At 36.0% G+C, this 21,209-nt stretch overlaps 2 protein-coding genes across 3 annotated transcripts in view; one reads left to right on the top strand and one right to left on the bottom strand.

The window, feature by feature from the left end:
* Positions 1-121: 121 nt before the first annotated feature.
* LOC144450339 (histone H3.3A) lies at positions 122-6,575 on the top strand. The gene is made up of 3 exons (XM_078140940.1): positions 122-193; positions 3,485-3,776; positions 4,825-6,575. Exons 2-3 carry the CDS (start codon positions 3,495-3,497, stop codon positions 4,951-4,953), a joined length of 411 nt encoding a protein of 136 aa, XP_077997066.1. The 5' UTR covers positions 122-193; positions 3,485-3,494; the 3' UTR covers positions 4,954-6,575.
* A 2,411-nt stretch (positions 6,576-8,986) lies between these two features.
* The window catches only part of LOC144449796 (nuclear RNA export factor 1-like), a 102,365-nt gene continuing 90,142 nt past the window's right edge, over positions 8,987-21,209 (bottom strand). The window contains exons 15-21 of one of the 2 annotated variants that reach the window (XM_078140380.1): positions 20,025-20,067; positions 15,509-15,581; positions 14,950-15,007; positions 14,611-14,724; positions 14,501-14,562; positions 13,129-13,189; positions 8,987-12,403 (exon numbers count right to left, since the gene is read on the bottom strand). In XM_078140380.1, the coding sequence (XP_077996506.1) occupies positions 12,365-12,403; positions 13,129-13,189; positions 14,501-14,562; positions 14,611-14,724; positions 14,950-15,007; positions 15,509-15,581; positions 20,025-20,067 (450 nt within the window). In that variant the 3' untranslated portion in view covers positions 8,987-12,364. Of the gene's footprint in view, positions 12,404-13,128; positions 13,190-14,500; positions 14,725-14,949; positions 15,008-15,508; positions 15,582-20,024; positions 20,068-21,209 lie in introns of both variants that reach the window. The other variant, XM_078140374.1, reaches the window with a different exon arrangement.

Raw genomic sequence — 21,209 nt, 5'->3', positions numbered from 1 at the left:
TGACAAAACTTTACATACATGAAAAGGGTAGAAGATTAATTTTGACATTTTCTGGGGGTATCGACTATTGCAAAATAATCTCGTATGGAATGAGTAAAGAGCTATGCGTCATGGGAGGTGAGCAAGACTTTAATCAAAACGAGGCTTTTTTAGACGAACGCGTTCTAATTTTGTAGTTGTCTTGGAAAGAAAGGTAAAATTTCGATTTTCTCAGTAATTTCATCAACGATACCAAATTTCTTTTGATAATGACTATTTCAGAATCATTTCCAGCTGATTTTTCATTCATAAGTTCACGTATTTGAGCGTCTACCAGTATTTTTCATTACGTAGTTTGGGAACTGACGCGAAAAGCCATGGCGTACATTTAGATACACACGAATGTTTAGTAGTGGGAATCATTTAGTATTCTCGGATTGAGGTCATTTTAAAATCACACACTCTTTGTTTGCGCATTATATTTTTGTTTCGCGACGCCCTTTTTTGATTCAATGCTTTCTTGGAGATAATGGTCAACAGAGTCGCGTCGGAAGTCGGACCTACCAGTGTTACTTCCGTTTTTCCCTAGCACCACCTTGTAAATTTCACGTGTTGTTGGTGTTGCAGCAACCGCTTCAACAGTCGTGTAATATGGATTGTTTTGCGCAGTTGAAAATAGACTTGTAGTTTCCACCATTTTGACCGTTGAGGTGAAGACGCCATAATTTGCGTTTGCCGCCATTTTGTTGTGACGATGGTTTGTGTTATTCTTCGGAAGCTCCTTTGCTGTCATGTTTTAACGTACATGCGTTATATACTCATACCATTAGTGTGAAAGTTGTGCATCTTAATTCTAAAAAAATGCCACGACTGCGGATATTTTGAGATAATTTATGACAATAATTTGTTAAGAGCGCGGCAGTTGACATTCTGCCAAACATCATTTACACCGATTGTTTGACAACTTTATCAATTATATAGGCACAGGTATGATTTTATTTTTCAACAAGCAGATATAGCTCTTTTCTATGCAATGATTATTTAGTTTTTATGTACTATTAGTAGTGTCAATGCAAGTAATATTTGCAAATATTCCAGTAGTGTTACATGCTTTCTTGTCACAGTGATTGGGAAGTCTCAAAACACCAATGTGACAATGGCCCCATTCCAACAAAAATGAATGGGCCATTTTCAATTTCAATGGGCCATCCAGAAATTCTAATGGGCCCAAGTTAGCATTCATGATCCAACAATAAAGCGAAATAGTTAAAATGAAGTAACCATAATAAGTAAAGTAATATTTCTGCTTGTTATTGTTTGTACAGTAGGGAAGCATGTTCAAGTCGCGAACCGTAAGTCTGTATCGTATGAAGCCATTCAACCGTTGTAAGCCTGACATGGCAGGGTTCGACACTGGAGTAAAAAAAGTCACTATCCCACAGGACTAGTAAAATTGATAACGTAGTAGTCCTGCAAAAAATTTGCTTTCGCTTGTTCACTTGGGCTCTTCATCTCTCTTAGTATTTGTTCTACTTCTAATTCACTTTTCCAAACCCCATATTTATTTCAAACCCTGTGTTGTAATTGAACTGTCTATTTCTTTGTAGTTGTTTGTGCATCATCAACTCCTTACTGTACTTTTTTTATGTTTTGGAGCTTCTTTTTTTTTGCTTTCTGTGAGTAGTTTGTCTTAATTGGGGGGGGGGGGGGAATAATAAGATATGATGTGGTCTTATTTCTAGCTTAAATACTACATAACATTTCTGGTACACATTGATCTAACTAATGCATTTTTAAAAGACAAAAAATTACCTTCCCATAGAGCAAGTCTTTATAATGTTGTCCTCAGTGCGTATTAGAATGTATTTACAACATAAAAATAAATAAATTTGAAGGTTACCAGCAGTTAGAGTAAAATTTCGTTACTAATTACATGTGCAAGTCACTTCGTCTATTTTTGTGTCTATGTACTTCCGGGTTGACATAAAGTCGGTCCTATAATTACTAAGAAATGACAAAACTGTTCGCAAAAAAAGTTCAGGATTTTAATTTTTCAAACTGAATATCAATATCCACTACACATTCAATAACTGGTTTCGTGTATTCAGAAATGTCCCCAATACACGAACACAGAATCATGTCAGTGTTACTAGCTAAGTTAGCAGTACGAATACCATGGTTTCATTGTAGGCTGTAAGTTGTTCCGGTAAAAAATATGATCATCACATCATGTAGGAAGTACAAAAACATAGAACACGTTATTTTCTTGCTGAATAAACTCACTGAAATAACAACACGGTCAAATTGCGTCTTTGATTTTGACAGCCACCATTGTTATGATTCAGCTTCATTCCGTTGAACGCGGCCGGGTGAACGCTGACATTCAATTTGTACAGCGTTTTTACAAAGGGAGGTCGTCAATAACATAACGAATAATTAACTCAGTAACGTAGTTTAAATACTAACTGATCTAAAAATTACTGTCTAGAAAGACTACGCATCCGTACATAATTTTAAATACGAAGTCATGCGACAAAGATTTCAACTTCACTAATTTACTTGTTACAGTGGACATCGCGACGGTAGTTTTCTGTGGTAGCGATTTGAGTTGTTACCTACAAGATTAGTAATTGTGTTGATAAATTTATACTTCAAGTATTTATTCTGAAACATCGGTGATCATAATCACTGATCGTAACATTCATTCAAGGAGTTGACGTCTTTTCTCATGCATGATGAACGCAGTGACGGTCAGGCGAGGTCATCAAAGGGCATACTAATTTGAATATCTTGAATCGTATAATTGGTTTGATCTGTTTCACTATACCCGGGGAATGGTCATGCGTGTGTCGTGTATTAAATAGTCAAACATGGATAGAGGGACATGAAACAGTATAAGTATTCAGATTTGCTTTGCAAAAGACGACGTGTGGGGGCATCATTTCAAACAGCTGACATGAGTTGGGTTTACAATGTACTTCCGTACTTCGCCTCTACCGAATCGGCACTCCAGCACTGAAGTGTCTAAATTTCACTGTTAGCCACAATGCGCCTTTGTGGGCGCCAAGAAGTCGATTTCAATGTGCCAATTTTCAATTAAATGCGACTATGGCGCGGGGCGCGTTGACTTCCCAATCACTGTGTCATGGTGGTATTTCTGTCAACAGAAATCTAAATCTTACAATTTCAACAATAATAATTCTCAGTTTGGATAAATATATAGTAGAAATTATATCAGAATATTTTACAAAATTTAAAACTATTGGCGAGGCGACACACACCTTGATAATGAACGAAGTAAGTACACAAACCAAACTGCATGAAAATCAGGAAAAGGGTTGCATTTTACAATTACAGGTACACTAATACTTGACGGGGGGGGGGGGGGGGGGGGCAATTGCAAAAGTTGTTGTTCATACAGTGTTTACATGTCCCACACACCCTCAGTTTGACAAGATATACAACATATCCATACACATATAAACTTTTGTGCATTGATTTTCAGAAAGTTAAAAATGGCACGTACCAAACAAACAGCTCGTAAATCCACTGGTGGTAAAGCACCACGTAAACAACTGGCAACTAAAGCTGCACGTAAGAGTGCGCCATCCACTGGAGGTGTGAAGAAACCCCATCGTTACAGGCCGGGTACAGTTGCTCTCAGGGAAATTCGTCGTTACCAGAAGTCCACAGAATTGCTGATCCGCAAATTGCCTTTCCAGAGGTTGGTTCGTGAAATTGCTCAGGACTTCAAGACAGATCTTCGATTTCAGAGTGCAGCTATTGGTGCACTTCAGGTGAGATTTACATTGTGGGTGTCAAGGCTATGCTTTGTCAGTAACATGTGAGAGTGCCTATAGAATTGATAAGAATCATTGGCACTGTGCCCTCTATTGATAGCCAAATTTTTTTCGAGACAAAATGATAAAAACTGGCATTTCTTGTGTGTCACCACATAGTAAGAGATAGGGGAACACCAAATTTTGGTGCATCACTAGAAATTGTGTGCGTCAGTGGCACGTCAAATTGGCTTAGAGGGCACACTGATCATTGGTGAAAAAGCTAGCATTCAGTATGATGAGTAAACTGAAAAACTTGTGTGTTCACTTTGTCACTCAGCTTTTTGTTATATTAAACATTGATCTAAATTATTGATACACTGTGTCAAATAACTTAAGGCATAAAATGTCATTTATTTCCTACGATAACCTACTGGAGTATGAATCCCATTTATAACCTCCATCAATGAAAATATACATAACAAACTCCAAAATATGGGTACTCGGTAATAATGATAATGATAGGCATGATAGCACACTTGAAAAACAAGACAGGCAAAGAATTAAAAATCAAGCAAGGCATAGGGCTAAACATATCAACAGAATGTTATCCCCCTTCCCATTTGCGATTGACATTGTAAATATCCTTTTATAGTACAACTTTCTACACACTCAATAATGTGTAATTTGGATAAGTAAGTTATTGAAGGAAAGGTGTCTTTATATCTTAACTCTCGTTGATGTCCCTATATTTAGCAACTTTACAATATTTGTATCGTTCAAAATTGTTTACATGTCAGGACTTGTTGAGGGACCTCTTTCACAAAAAGAAAAGCTACTCAAAATAGTGTTTAACCATAAGAAGCAGTCATAATAATTAAAAAGCAAGGCATAGATCCATCACTGAGGAAAGAAAACAATATGTTTACAACAGCAAATATGGATAATCCTCATATTGTGTGCTTTGATTACAAATTTAGAGTTGTTTTTTTAGACCCTAACAATATTTATGATTACCAATGTTAATTTTAATATGTGTTGTTTTCCATTTTCCCTCTACGTGCAGGAGGCTAGTGAGGCATACCTTGTTGGTTTGTTTGAAGACACCAACTTGTGTGCCATCCATGCAAAACGTGTAACTATCATGCCCAAGGACATCCAACTGGCTCGTCGAATCCGAGGTGAACGTGCATAGATCAATAACAAACACATTCCAAGCAGTTACTCACAGAGATGTTTTTCACATTTTACTTTTTTCAGTTATATTTGGTCATTTTGTGTATTTTTTTTTCTAGATTTTTGTTTTAGACATAATTGCTCATATTGTTCATCTTTTTCACATATACGCAGACATATATCAGTGCATTGTTAATTTTTACCAATTATTCAGCTTAACGGTCTGTTTTACTGCCAGCGATTATCACACAATTGTCCAAAACTTGCTTCATAATTACCTTGAGATAGAGATATTGCAATTTTACATTCATAAAATGCTGCTTCAAGTTGGATCAACAAAAACATTCTTTGTGTGTGAATATGATCACTTTTGAGATGACAACTTTTCAATAATTAGTTTTTCTGAAAATAATCTCAGAAACTCCAGGTGATATTCTTATATCCCATTCAAATTTCAAAATGGCCTGTTTGAAAGGCAAAACAATCACTCAGTATATTCTTGTTGTAGTCTTTGTTGGTAACTATTACACCTTTCCCAGCCTTGCAATTATAGTCTGTAGATTCCAAACATTCCACTAAGTCATCTTTACCCATCATGAAACATCAGGGACAATATTCTAATTTGTAATAAAATATTCAAATTGGGTATGAATATTCATATATGCATATAGATCAGTAAAAAAACCACATGAAATGTTATTGAATGGCTGCTCACTGCTGTGTCACATAGAGTGATTCTGATCATTATAAGTGCCACCACCAAAGCAGCCATTTTTTCAATGAATCATGACTTTGATTAATCCAACATGTATATTTTTCCAGGCAGGGAGGTGTTTTTAAATTGTTTTTATTGTAAAACTACTTTCACCAGACCACATATTTATATTTCTAGTATCACAAAAAGAATGTTAAAGAAAAGTACATGTATAGGTGTTGTGAGGTGGTAGACAAATTTTATTATGAGTCAGCAGTGTGCCAAGTTCACGGCTTCATTGTGATTATGATAGTGCTCTCTAAAGGGAAAGTAATTTGTGAGACACAAATAGGATATACACCCTGGACATACTGGTTGTCTTCACCATCATGCCATTTGTCACTGTGTTTTGTGTCCCATGCTTGACCTAACATCAGGACTGCAAACATTGCGTTCTGAGACTACTGCCACAACAAGTCTAGTTCAAATGTAGCACAAACCATTGTGAGCTGGGTCTACTGCTTTCTCTTTATTTGTAATCAAGGTCATTGAGGCTTCAAATTTTACTAGATGACAATATCTGTAGATGTAGCAGAGATAGTTACTATATTATTATTATTATTATTATTATCTAAGAAAGTTTGAAATTTTTATGAAAATTCAGTTCATTTATGCGTTTCTGCAACCAACCCAACCTCTCAATCAACTTGGAGGACTACATGCATGGATGGCAAGTTACATCACAAGTTCTTTCCAAGTTTTCTGATAACTTTTGGGATTTATATTCTCTTATCATATACTTATATTAACTAGGCTTATAATCATGTAATATTACAGGTTTTGTTGAAATGGTGATAGCATTGTACCCATGGTAATTTTATCAAGATTCCTGTATTTGAATTGATCCACAAATAAGACACCAATAAATATAGTGTGTTAGTAGTTCATATTCTAGCTTTGTTGTCCTGTCATTGAGTGTGCACGTCATAGCACTGAATGATTGTCATCAATAAATGTTAAAGGAAGTGTCCAGTCATCCATATTTCTGTCCAGTATATTTGTATTCATTACTGCTATCAACAAAACATATAATAAAATAGCACTTCTGTAACTTATTCAACTTTAAAATGTTGTAAAGAAGCTCTAATGCACTCCAGCATTTTGGGGATTTCCTGCAATGCAAATGCTACAAATACCCAAATATATTTGTCATGGTACTCTGTGTTTTGAAATTGATAACAGTAAGCAATACAGGTGTACTGAATGCAGAAATAGAAAGTCTAGCTTAGACTTCCTTTAAATGATTGTATACACATGTAATGTTTAGTATCTGTAATTTTTGTTTTTCATCAACACCTATCCCAATAAAGCATTCCCCGTCTCGCGGCAGATCTCGCGAGATATGCAAATAACCTAGCAACGGTTGCTACGAGGGTCAAGCTTTGCGGATTGGTCATGTTGTTTATATGAAAGTCAATGCATTAGTCTGAAAAAAATACTACCGTTTTTGACCATCTACAATCGTAAGTCGTCATGGAAGACATTGAAAAATTGAAAGTACACGAACTAAAGAGCATGTTTACGAAAATATGGCGTGTCAACAAGTTAAAAGAAAGATACGTCACACTACAGTGTCACACCGTCGACGCATCATTATATTTCTGAACTGGCTGTCGTTTCTGGGAATATGTTGTCAGTGCCAAACTTATGCAGCATACTAGATGGCTATAATATTTCAATCTTGAGAAATGGTAATTAATGACAAGCAAAATCGAGTAGTTTTGATTATTAGTACACATGTACATGGTGGAAACATTTCCCGTCACCAATTTTCAATAGAAGTATAGAATGCAATGCACATGAAGTATGGCATAGTAGTAGTACTACTACACATCCACCGGCCGTAAGCCCTTGTGAACCGTTGACATTTACACTGTTGACAAATACGGACGAAAGCTAAAAGTCTTACACGTTTTTAGAGTACAAATGTCCCGTTTTGGTCCTAGAGTTCAGAATTGAAAAGTTCTAAATTATCATCACAGGTCGGGAAATCATAGTCAGTTCCTGACAATCGTATTCCGATTTTACCACATGTTATCGTACCAGTCTAGTTCCCGATGACCGTATTCTGATTTTACCCTACCTTAATAACGTAGAGTAAAATCGGAATACGGTCGTCAGCAATCTGATTAAAATCCGATGTGGTGAAAGCGGCTAGATGTCCTTATTTACTTATGGTGTTGTGACGTTTGTTTTGTTCGGAGTGATCACTGCCTTCCCACAAAGGCGGCGATTACTCCGAACAAAACAAACGTCACAACACGATGAATAGAGGCAAATAAGGACATCTAGCCGCTTTCACCACATCGGATTTTAATCAGATTGGAATGCATGCTTCAAATTCAATATAATTTGATGCATAAATTTGCGATACCAAAGTGCACTTGTCCTGAAAATATTATTGATGTAGCTTTTATTTTTAATAAGTAATTGACATCATATTTTTGTTGAGCACTAAAAAGGAAAAAATAGTTTCTCGTCAGGAAATGTTGTCTAAAGTGGTGTGACGATGCAATTATTTTTACATTTTTACATTCTCAACAAATGTTAATCAATATACATTGCAGTTACTGTTCTCTTTAGTCCCCGCCGGACAAAGTCCGGGACGGGATTATGGATTGGGTTCCGTCCGTCCAGAGCCGTTTCTTGGAGATGCCTGGACCAATTTTTTTCAAACTTGGCACAGGGGCAACATACAATGGCATACATATGTACGTCAATTTGTTTCATGATACGATCCAATGTGGCTGCCTAGCAGCCATTTTGTCTGCAGGAGTTTTGTCATATTTCTTTCAGATTCTTCACTAATGGAATTGAGATGGTTAAAGACAAATTTAGTTCATTTTGATTCATCTAAATTACAAAGTCTTTTAAGTACTTTAATCTCAACAAATTCAATCTACTTGACATTGTGTTCCAGCCAAGGTCACCCAGAACTGCTTCATTTGCAGGATATCTATATGCTTTTAATATGAAATTTCCCACTGTTTTTTGCATTTTTTCAAAACAGTCCATATCAGTTTGACTTCATATCAGTAATTCACCTGCATATTCAAGTGCAGGACGCAGTATGTGGTTTCATAAAGATAGACCAAAATCAACCCTATTGATGTTACCATGGCTACCAAGAATAGATTTCATGATGGGGAATGTTGGATTTTATACATAATAGCTGAATTTCTACGTTGGAAGTGGGAAATTCAGCTATTTCAATATGTAAAAGTAAGAACAGTAAGAATCACCATTGGATAGTAACAAGGAAAATAAATGAAACATTTATTGTCTTGTGTTCTGGACAATACAGATATCAATAAAAAGAACAACTCTCAGGAAATGGAACAACAAAATCTATAGTTTCACATTCTGTATGTATCCATTTTGAAGTTCTTCCATCCCAAAAGTAGTGCATGAAAATGAAAACAGATGAACATTACTGTAAAAATCATCACATAATACATGTAACATTAGAACTGTACAAATTGGTCAAATCTATTTCATTCGTGAAATTGAACAATAAAATATCAAGGATAAAATAACTTTAACATCAATAAACTATGTTACATTCACTTTTTCCTCTAACACAGTGATACCTTAAGTGTATACATTTCAGGTTTTAATACAGGAAAACATTCAAAATAGCAAAGAAAGTCAGCAACAAATACAAATATTTCTTTCATGAGATAAGAGGATAATACTCTATGCAGTAAAACTCAATATTAGACATAACTAGTGCTTTTGTTAAACTAAGGGAAATCTGGTAAACAAAGAGTAGAAATACTGCAGCATACCTTGTACAGCTGTCCATACATTCTTGTGCAATTATGGTGAGGAACTGTAGTGAAAATCACAACAGTTCAGGTAAAGTGAAGTTTTTCATTTTTAATACACACCATAAGCAATGTCCCTAACAAATTTGAAGTCAATCTATAGCATGCTGAACCTCAGTTCAGTTGTGCTAAAAACTGTCTTTTATTATCCATTTTCATTGACAAATATTGAAAGCAATCAAAATTCAGGTGATTCCAACAAAGTTGCAATTCTGTTCAACAGATCTATGACTACATGATTCTAATGACTTCACTTTTTGTACTAAGTACAAGATTTCAATGATAGCACTTTAGAACTGTTTTTTTAAATGCAAACATTTCTAAAAACTACAGTTGTGCTACAACGCCATTGGCAGTATTTTTTAAATATGCAAATGATAGTTTCCAATGTAACACTACTCCTGACAAAGACTAAACCAACAAAATAATGGATTTGCAACTGTCCATCTCTGAAGTAGAAAATAGCACCAATGGCATTGTAGCACACCTGTATTTGGCTGTTGCTATGGGCATGGTCTTGTTGCTAGGCATATTTGCATATTTTTTGGAATCTATTAATTGCCTGCCCTTCCCACTTCATCATTTAGCTGTTGCTATGGGCGTAGTCCTGTTGCTAGGCATATTTACATACATTTTTTTGAATTTGTATTCACTTACCTACCCATCCCTGTTGTTTTCTTTGTAATATGCATCATCATTTCAATGTTGCTACGAGCATGGTCATGGTTGCTAGGACCAATTATGTTTAAATGTTTTCAACAATAACTGCAGAATAACACCTAGATCATCCCCAACAAGTTTCAACCCCATTCACTATGCAGTTTTCAAGATATAAGTTTTCGACCAAACTTGACATTTTTAGAACTAATTGTCACATCAGTGATGGGATCTGTCAGCTTCAACACATGCCCAAATGCATCCCAATTAAATTTCAGCCCAATCTGATTAGTATTTTGAATTATACATTTTCAAGAAAAAACCCCACACTTTTAGCCCTAATTTGCATATTGCTGATGGGATCGTCATGTTATCAACAATTCTTCATATAAACACCTGAAAGAACGTTCCAACCAGATTTCAGCCCAATCTGCTCAGTAGTTTTGGAATTAAAGATTTTTGACCACAAAGACACATTTTTATACTTATTAAACTTGCATATCACTGATGGGATCATCATGTCATGAACAACTCTCCATCTTAACACCCCTAAACAACGTTTCCACCAAATATCAGACTGAATCGCCCAGTAGTTTTTGAGTTTAAGTTTTTTGACCCAAAATTGAATTTGTTTTACCCAAATCACAAACCGGTTCCCAACTAGACACCAAAGGTAATATACCCACCGAATACCATGGCAATCGGTCCGGCTGTTATTAACTTTAAGTTGTTTACACAGACAGACAGACACTTTGCCATGCCAATAGCACTACTGAACCTTAGAAGTTCAGTTTTGTTAAAATTGTTACAGTTTTTAATACAACAAAATCACTTGCCATTATTTTAAATTACTTATTTCAAGGTCTCTTATATTTATTCTGTATTAACATGCCTCAGTATAACTATACACCTGTTGTCTTGTAGTCTTGCACTGTTTCACATAGAAACATCAAGACTCACTCCTGGACACTTGCCGGGCAGGTGAAGCTTATACTGCTCACAGGCAACCATTCTTGCAAACCAGAGTTATTATTTCTACCACCAGTGGGAGGCTCGTTAAGAATGTTGCTGTAAAACAGGCCGTGGTTTGTGATGATGACAGGCAACATACATGACAAAGTACTTCTTTGCCTAAATTGCAATTCTTACATGATATCCTCAAATCTTGGCAAGCTAATCAGATGAAAAACATAATTACCACTATTTAGTTCTCATTTCCCACCTTATAAACATTTACTTGGTAAGTAAAAAAAGTATTACACCCATAATATGGGTGGGCATTTGCATTGGAATGACTACCAACCACTCCTCATGTGTAAACACCCAAGTTAGGGCAGTAATAATAATAATAATACTATACAATAATCATATTCCCACTAAAATGGCTGCCAAATGTCAACCTGAACATATCTAAATGGTTCTTTGACTTGTTTGCTAACCACTTTAACTGCTCATGAAATGACCATTAAAATAATAAAATCTGTAATCTTCATCCAAATTTAAAGGTGTACATCTCTTGAATCCCCTAAAGCCTCCTCCTACTGTGTTCTACTAAATTGTGCTATCATCAGTGTGTCAAGATTTGACAAGTCTACTCTCTGTCAAAAGGTCTGCTTATTTTTATTTCTTCAAAGTTTAAATTTGAATTGTTTCTGATCATCTCTTTCTCTTCAGTTTTGAAATCTTCCCATTGACACAAATTAATCCTGCATGTTGTTTCAACTTTGTACTTCTCACACACACACACACACACACACTAATTTGTACATCTACCAAATCAAGTGCTACTTCAGTGCCATTTTGTTTTGTTTCCTTGTTTGTTTTTTTTGCGTTGGTAAGTTCACATAAAAACACATACATTCAATGAATGCCATTGTACACATATAATTATCTGTATACTTTGATTACCACATCACTGTGGGTCATATAATACAAAAATACCCTATGGAAAGTATTTTAACAAATATAACATGAGGGTCCATTTATAATAGGAAACAGTCTTAGATTTTATCTGAGTGAGGGTAATGACCATTTGTAAATAATATAAAACACTTGAATGTTATTTTAAAGAGACAACTATTTGAAAAGTATCATAGAAAAGTGACAACAGCAACAAACTCTGGGGAAAATGCTGTAACTTCCATGATTTCACTTGACAAAAATCTAGGAAAAATGCTGCAACTTCTGTGACTTCACTTTACAAAGGCCTCTGGAGGTATAGTACCCTTTGCCTGTATAAGGAAGAAAAACACCATTGTGGTCAGTCTAAAATTAGTAACATGATACAGGCTGTACAGGGACAGACTCAGGATTACATTCAAGATTGAATAAAACACATTGTTGGTGATGCTGTAGAGCTCTATATGGTACATCATTAATGACACTGAATCTATAGAGTTCTATATGGTACACCATTGATGACACTGTGAATCTATAGAGCTCTACATGGTACACCATTAATGACACTGTGAATCTATAGAGCTCAACATGGTACATCATTGATGACACTGAATCTATAGAGCTCAACATGGTACACTGTTGATGCCACTATGTTACTTGAGAGCTCTACATGGTACATCGTTAATGCCACAAATCCAGATTATACTCAAGGTTGCACATTTAACACTGACTGCTCATATGGCAGTTTTTATGCAACACATGTCATGTCATAAACCTCATTTGTTACTGACTGTAATAGTAGTGCTACTGTACATCTACAAACTATGCAGCCATGCAGTCTACATATTGGAATGAAATCTTGGCAAAGTCTCATCATAACCTAATGCAGAATTTGTGTCAATTTTAACCAATGAATTTGTTTCATTTTTCAGCTACATTTGTACATTTACCTTAAGTTTTAGAAATTGTTCTTTGTGAGTTCTTTTGACAATTAAACCATCACTGGTGATATTTTCATACAAGAAATTGTTATAATAAATGACATATAACTACTTACATGTAAGTCAGTAAATATTCTTGCAGAGCCTTCATAATCCCAATTATTCTCTGCTAAACATCTGTAAATAGAATAAAATATATAACAGTTGTGGATTGTGTTATATTTGTTTATGCTAACACTAGCACTAAATAACGTCCTCAGGGTTATATTAATACCTTTTTACAGAGAACAATCATTGTGAATAATGCAGACATTCAAAGACAGAAAGCTTTTTTGGGAACCGATTTTAGCATTGCTACACAAACTTGCCATTATGGTCAATGTCACAATGCTATGGCTTGTATCAGTCCGGCACCACTCCAAAATAGGAGGTTACAAAATCTCCACACTTGGAGTGTTCCACTGCTCATTAATATTAAAGAGATAATGCGGTATACAGTATATCGCAAAGATAGTGACATGGTTGGATAGGCAACTGGATAGTCATTCAGCAAATGAACACCTATTGTTAGCATGGACTAGCATATGGATAAACATTTTTAAAAACTGTACAGTTGTGCTACAACACCATTGGCGGTATTTTAGAAACATAACTATGATTTCCATTTCAACTGTAACCTTAAAAATAGTTTTCAACTTTAAAAGAAATAAATGCATAAAATTACAAGGTATTTCTAATGAAATGTGGAAGTTCTTTATGAAAGGAGGAAATGTATATGAGGCAATTAGATATCCATTTAAACAATGCATATCACATCACGACAGTGTCTATCACATACGTTCGTCCACCCATGTTGTACAGACTAGTCGACTATGGTGAACTATGGTGAATATTAGCGACAGTGATTGACGTGAAGGTAGGCGCGAGTATCATCATTACCATTTTGCAGCTTTAGTTTAGTTCTTATTAATATTGTAATTCTGGTAGTTTTGCTGTGTATTTCATTTAGTAAACCAAAGGGAGAATGGCTAAAACTACCCAGTTCTGGACCACTGAAAATTAAAAGGAAAACATGCTAGTCCACCAAGACACCTCTAACGTACACCTTTTTGAAATTAGATGTGCCATCGATTGCTAGATTATGTGGTTTGGGATGAGCACTGCGAAGATAAAAGCCTGTTTTGGGGACTGCATCACACAGTTCGGTTTACTTTTACTACCATCAGTTGAGCTAGCTTGCCCACAGGCTATGCAAGTTGTGAGTGGGACCAGAATGTGATGTCATTCCTTGGTGCATACCTGCACAGATTTCAAGTTCACAGGGTCATTTCAACTGCCACTGTGCAGTTCCTTGATAGTGAAAACTCACGTTTTGGAGTGGTGCCGGACTGTGTATATAGTGGACATATATCTGTGCCCATTTCACAATACCTATGGCTTGTATACTTAAAAGGTCGTTCTCTGTAGAATGAACATATTTTGACTTACTTCTGAGACCATTCAAAGTTCATGCCAGATTGCTGGGAAAAGCTCTGTACAGCTTGTTGTTGCTGTACTGTTAGTCCACCTGGTACTGACACAGCTGATGTGGAGGCCACTGGTTGCCCAACTTGGGTGGTCTGTTGGACTTGTTGGATGACTTGGGGGGCCTGCTGCACTTCAGGAGGTACTGGACTGGTTGAAGGAGTTGGTGCTGGTGTTCTAAAGGCTCCCTGGAATTGATTGAATAATACTAGGGTTATGTTACATGGTCATTTTACAAGATAAATGATCAGGAGAAATTTACGGCTTCAAACATAAATTGCCAGGAGGAATATTTACATACATCCTGTGTGACTAAATTTGATCATTATATTATTAGAAATGAAAATAATTTACATAATAAGTACTTCAAACAGATCTGATAGGAAATCAAACACAACACAGTGAACACTCACCTTTCGTTGATTTGCTGTTGGTCTCATAATACATAACTGATCATTGATTATACACAGTCTGTGTAGGAGACAAAAACAACATCAAATCGTCATTTTCATACTTGACAACTTTCATCACAAATCTAGTGCAGTGCTTCTTAAAACAAATAAACATCACTGTATGGTAGATCTAATCACATAGACTTTCATACCAATATTCCATGACATTCACACCATTGAAGTTGTAGCTGTATGCATAACAAAGATATATTGTAAATCTCTTATCAAAAAGTTTACTAAATAAGTGAGCATATAATAAAGAATAGCATTGTTGTGTAGGGCACTTCATATGATAACGTCTCATTAGAGTTCCCCAGAAAACCTTGTAATTACAGAACATGGTATGGAAAGTGTACAAGTTTTACCACAACTCATTTCCCTTCTCTACATTACAGGATGTTCCCAACCTTAGAAAAAACACTAAGTTGAAGGTAAAAAGACACATGTTATGTAAGTGACACACACGATTTGTATCTGACCATCAACTTTATTTGTACAATCACCAAATGTTCAAACGTACCCATTGCCTGCTGGTACAGCTAAGAATGTCCTTGTAAAAGCTCTGATTGGTAACTGGTGAGATTCAGAGTTTGCTAAAGAAATAGGAGACAGGTGGTCATGAGTTCACTAATCATATGTTATAAAATAAAGTAACTATTATGGTACTAGCTTTTTTAATATCTACACACATACAGTATTTCATTATTCCTGGTTACAATTTGTCTGTGATACAGAGTTTATAGAATGATTAGTATATAGCCACCCATTAACATTACTACACTACTAAATTACACAATACATATTCATTATCATATACACAGTATAGCTTTCAATACAATTCAATGGAGAGCATGTGCATCAAACCCAGGCAGTAACTTTCTGTATCACACTCCAGCACACTTTGCCCAAATATGGCAAGTGGCATACTCATCAATATCAATTTGTTCAGTGATTTGACTTTGTTAATTTCTTCACTATTTCTACATTTTTGTGAATAAAATAATATTTCAGTGTCAATTTATGTGTTTATGTGAATCAAATGATGTTTCTGTGCCACTACATGGGGTATATGATACAAGTCATTGAGAATGACATAGTCCCCGCTATGATTGGGTTTTAAGGAATTATCACTACTCTGATCACGCAACAACACTTGTGAACCTAAATCAAACAGACTTAGATATGTTGTGTCTGCTTGTTGGACATAGAACATGCCTACAACAATAAAGGATTGGTCGGGTATGGGGGATCATATCACGATGAAAATGGATATGCACATGTATGTCATAGAACACTGTCCTAATACCAACTTTGAATGTGATCTGTTCAAGCATGTCTGAGTTATGATGGCTTTGGACATTGAAAAATCGCAAACAAAATGGCTGCCAGGTGGCCATATTGGATCGTATTACAACAACAATGAATATGCACATGTATGTCATAGAACACTGTCCTAAGACCAACTTTAAATGAGATCTGTTCAAGCATGTCTGAGTTATGGCTTTGGACATAGAAAAATTGCTAACAAAATGGCTGCCAGGCGGCCATATTGGATCATATCACAACAACAATGACTATGCACATGTATGTCATAGAACACTGTCCTAATACTAACTTTGAATGAGAACTGTTCAAGCATGTCTGAGTTATGGCTTTGGACATGAAAATTCACAAACAAAATGGCTGCCAGGTGGCCATATTGGATCGTATCATGACAACAATGAATATGCACATGTATGTCATAGAACACTGTCCTAAGACCAACTTTGAATGAGATCTGTTCAAGCATGTCTGAGTTATGGCTTTGGACATGGAAAATTCACAAACAAAATGGCTTCCAGGCAGCCATATTGGATCGTATCATGACGAAATTGGATATGCACATGTATGTCATAGAACACTGTCCTAATACCAACTTTGAATGAGATCTGTTCAAGCATGTCTGAGTTATGGCTTTAGACAGGGAAAATTTGCAAACAAAATGGCTGCTAGGCGGCCATATTGGATCTTATCATGAAACAAATTGACGTGCATATGTATGCCATTGTATGTTGCCCCTGTACCAAGTTTGAAAAAAATCGGTCCATGCATTTCCAATAAACGGCTGCGGACGGACGGATGGACGGACGGACGGACGGACGGACGGACAGACGGAACCCAATCCATAAGTCCCCGTCCCGGACTTCGTCCGGCGGGGACTAAAAACCTTTACGGCTCAGATATGGATTATGGACCCCAGTAGTATGGCTTACAGTACGGCCCCTCCTAAAGTCGGGCCCTTCCACCATACAACCATAGTCCACAAAACCCATATCTGGGCCGTAAAGATTATTACTACATTACATACAATACATACCTACCTACATACATACATACATACATACATACATACATACCTACCTACCTACATACATACATACATACATACATACATACATACATACATACATACCTACCTACCTACCTACCTACCTACCTACCTACCTACCTACCTACCTACATACATACATACATACATACATACATACCTACATACATACCTACATACATATCTGTATGTAGCTGAGGCAGAGAGACAACTTTTAAACACGGATTTTTACCAGGAATTGGAATGTGATACTACAGAAGACGTGCAACGCGAAATTATGGATACTGTTAACGCTTTTATATCCACTGGCGAATTACCAACGGAAGCACGCAACCTTATAGTCCGTCGACCAAGGACAGCCGTGTTTTATTTACTACCCAAGATACATAAGGTTAATATTCCTGGTAGGCCCATCGTCTCAGCTTGTAACTGCCCTACGGAACACATCGCGCGTTATTTAGATGCCCTTTTACGACCTATTGTGGCATCTCAGCCTACCTACATTAAAGATACGAACCATGCTCTTAAAGTATTTAATGGCTTCCAATTCCAACAAGGTAAGCCACGATACCTTTTTTCTATGGACGTTAAGTCCTTATATACTTCCATACCACATAATGAAGGGTTAGTTGCAATCAAACACTATCTTAATTTAAGACCTGTACTTGACCCTCCTACCCATGTACTTCTGAGATTGGCTGAACTTGTTCTCACCTGTAATTATTTTACCTTTAATGACAGGTATTTTGTGCAGAAACGCGGCGTTGCTATGGGAAGTTGTCTTGGACCTAGTTATGCTTGTTTATTTATGTCTTATCAATAACACCTTATTTTCAGCTCATATCAAGGGATCTTACCTGATCTATATAAACGATTTATTGATGACGGCGTTGGTGCAGCATCACTCAAACTTGAGGACCTTATGCAGTTTATTAACTACATAATTTATGTAATTTTAATCCTGCTATTCAGTATACTTATGATATTTCAGAACTAACTATCAATTTCCTTGACATCTCCCTTAGGATTGATGGTGATGATATAGCTACATCTATTTATACTAAACCTACTGATTCACATTCATATTTGCAGTATGGTTCATCACATCCTAATAAGTGTAAAGATTCCATTCCCTATTCACAATTACTTCGTCTACGTCGTATTTGTAGTAGTGATTTGGATTTCAGAAAAAGGTCTGCTGAATTTTGCATGTACTTCCATCAACGTGGTTATCCTATGTCTGTTACCAACGCGGCTTTACATAAAGTATCATCTTTGTCTAGGGAAGCTTGTATCAAATCACATGATCAGAGGAGTAACAACGATCGTTCCATACTAGATCTTACATACCATCCCTTTTCAACTAGAGTTAAAAACATAATATACAAGCATTTTAATATCTTACGTTCTAATAGGGTTACCAATTCATTGTTCCCTGCAGTACCATTAACAGCTTGGCGTCGTGATACCAGTCTTAGAGATATGGTGGTACGTACAGAACAACGTGAATTGGAAGTTAATGCTGGTTCTTTTCCGTGCGATCGTACTCGATGTGGTACATGTCGTTTCATTATTAATACTAATCATGTTTTTGGCCCTAAGAATAGTGTGCCTGTCACAAGTAGATTTACTTGTATTAGTACTAATGTAGTGTATTGCATTACATGTCAAAAATGTGGTTTTCTATATATAGGTTCGACTGTACGTCGTCTTGGTGATCGTTTCGTGGAACATCTCCGTTTGACCAGACAAAAGAATCGTAACTATCCTGTATCTATGCATTTTATTACAAACGATCATAATGTATCAGATATGTCCATTTCAGGAATTTGTAAGGTTTCTGGTGATGAGAAAGCTTTGAGGTTGAAGGAAGAAGAAATCATTTTCCGTCTTGGAACGCTGGAACCCCTTGGAATTAATAGATTATTCTCGTCTTTCCCAATCTAATTATCATGATTATTGGGTATTTTTTTTAAATTTCAGGCGTATTCTATTGGGTTCTATTAGGTGCGTGCGAATTTAAGAACTTATCCCACGTATAACCGTTTATTTATATCACGCGCGGTTTTGTTCCATTATATTTAGATATGTTCGGGTTTTCACCTGGCATTTCTCTGTCTCGGCAATTTTTCCTTTGAAAAAGAATATTTATTCGAAACGTCGGATTTAACAGCTATATATACGGACTGGTTTATTAGTTCCTTATGCATTTCTTTCTACCTACATACATACATACATGCACACATACATGCACACATACATACACACATACATACATACATACATACATACATACATACATACATACATACATACATACATACATACATACATACATACAATGATACACATGCATACATACATGCATACATACATACATACATACATACATACATACATACATACATACATACATACATACATACATACATACAAACATACATACACACACATACATATACATACATACATACATACATACATACATACATACATACATACATACACACATACATACATACACACACACACACACATACATACATACATACATACATACATACATACATACATACATATCTGACACAACACTATTATCACTAAAAGTGAGATATACAGACACAGACAGATAGATGGATGGAGAACAGTTCTCAAAATAGTGACTTACTTTCTTTGAAAAGACCAGAAACACTGAAATTCAGGAGTGTATTCTGCAGAGAATTGTAATTGAACATAAAATCATTAGATAATATTTTAATAAAGCTGTTATTAATATTTATCACCTAGTATTTAAATACTGTACAATAAATTATGTTTCAATATGAATCAGTTTTAAGGATAACAATAAATGTCACGGCAACTGATACATAACAATAAATAACAATAATAATAATAGTGGTTTTTTATACAGAGCTTTTCCAATTTGTGCACAGAGCTGTTACAATTATTACCCATGGCACAGATCTATAGTGGCACAATGGCCCTGTATACTTCAACTCCCTTGGGAGCATATAATCTATTGCAACCTCTATAAGCACATAGGATTAAAGCATTCACATGGCAACCTCTATCCTACCAGGTCCCCAATTATACAGTTGACTGAGGCACATTCATGGTTGAAATCTTGCCCAAGGACCTTAGCCATTCAGAAACAAACGGCAACAATGGGGCTCGCACCTGCAACCTATAGATTCCAAGCCAGCCAGCCACTCTAACCATTCGCCTATTGTGACTCCACTCAATGCCATGGCAACCGATACATAACAATAAATGTCATGGCAACTGATACACAGCAACCAGAAACCTTATTTCATAACTACAATGTATATAGATTGCATATAAAACCTTTCTATCGACTGATTTTCCATTTTGTCGATCATAATAACACGTATAATCTGACAGTACTTACTGTAGCCATACTGACATCTATAATCTGACAGTACTACTGTAGCCATACTGACATCTATAGTCTGACAATACTTACTGTAGCCATACTGACATCTATAGTCTGACAATACTTACTGTAGCCATACTGACATCTATAGTCTGACAGTACTTACTGTAGCCATACTGACATCTATAGTCTGACAATACTTACTGTAGCCATACTGACATCTATAGTCTGACAGTACTTACTGTAGCCATTCTGACATCTATAGTCTGACAATACTTACTGTAGCCATACTGACATCTATAATATAATAGTACTTTACTGTAGCCATACTGACATCTATAATCTGACAATACTACTGTAGCCATACTGACATCTATAATCTAATAGTACTTACTGTAGCCATACTGACATCTATAATCTGACAGTACTACTGTAGCCATACTGACATCTATAGTCTGA

The sequence above is a fragment of the Glandiceps talaboti genome, chromosome 2, assembly GCF_964340395.1.
Source record: "Glandiceps talaboti chromosome 2, keGlaTala1.1, whole genome shotgun sequence".
Taxonomy (NCBI): domain Eukaryota; kingdom Metazoa; phylum Hemichordata; class Enteropneusta; family Spengelidae; genus Glandiceps; species Glandiceps talaboti.
This window is presented reverse-complemented; position numbering and strand designations above follow the sequence as displayed.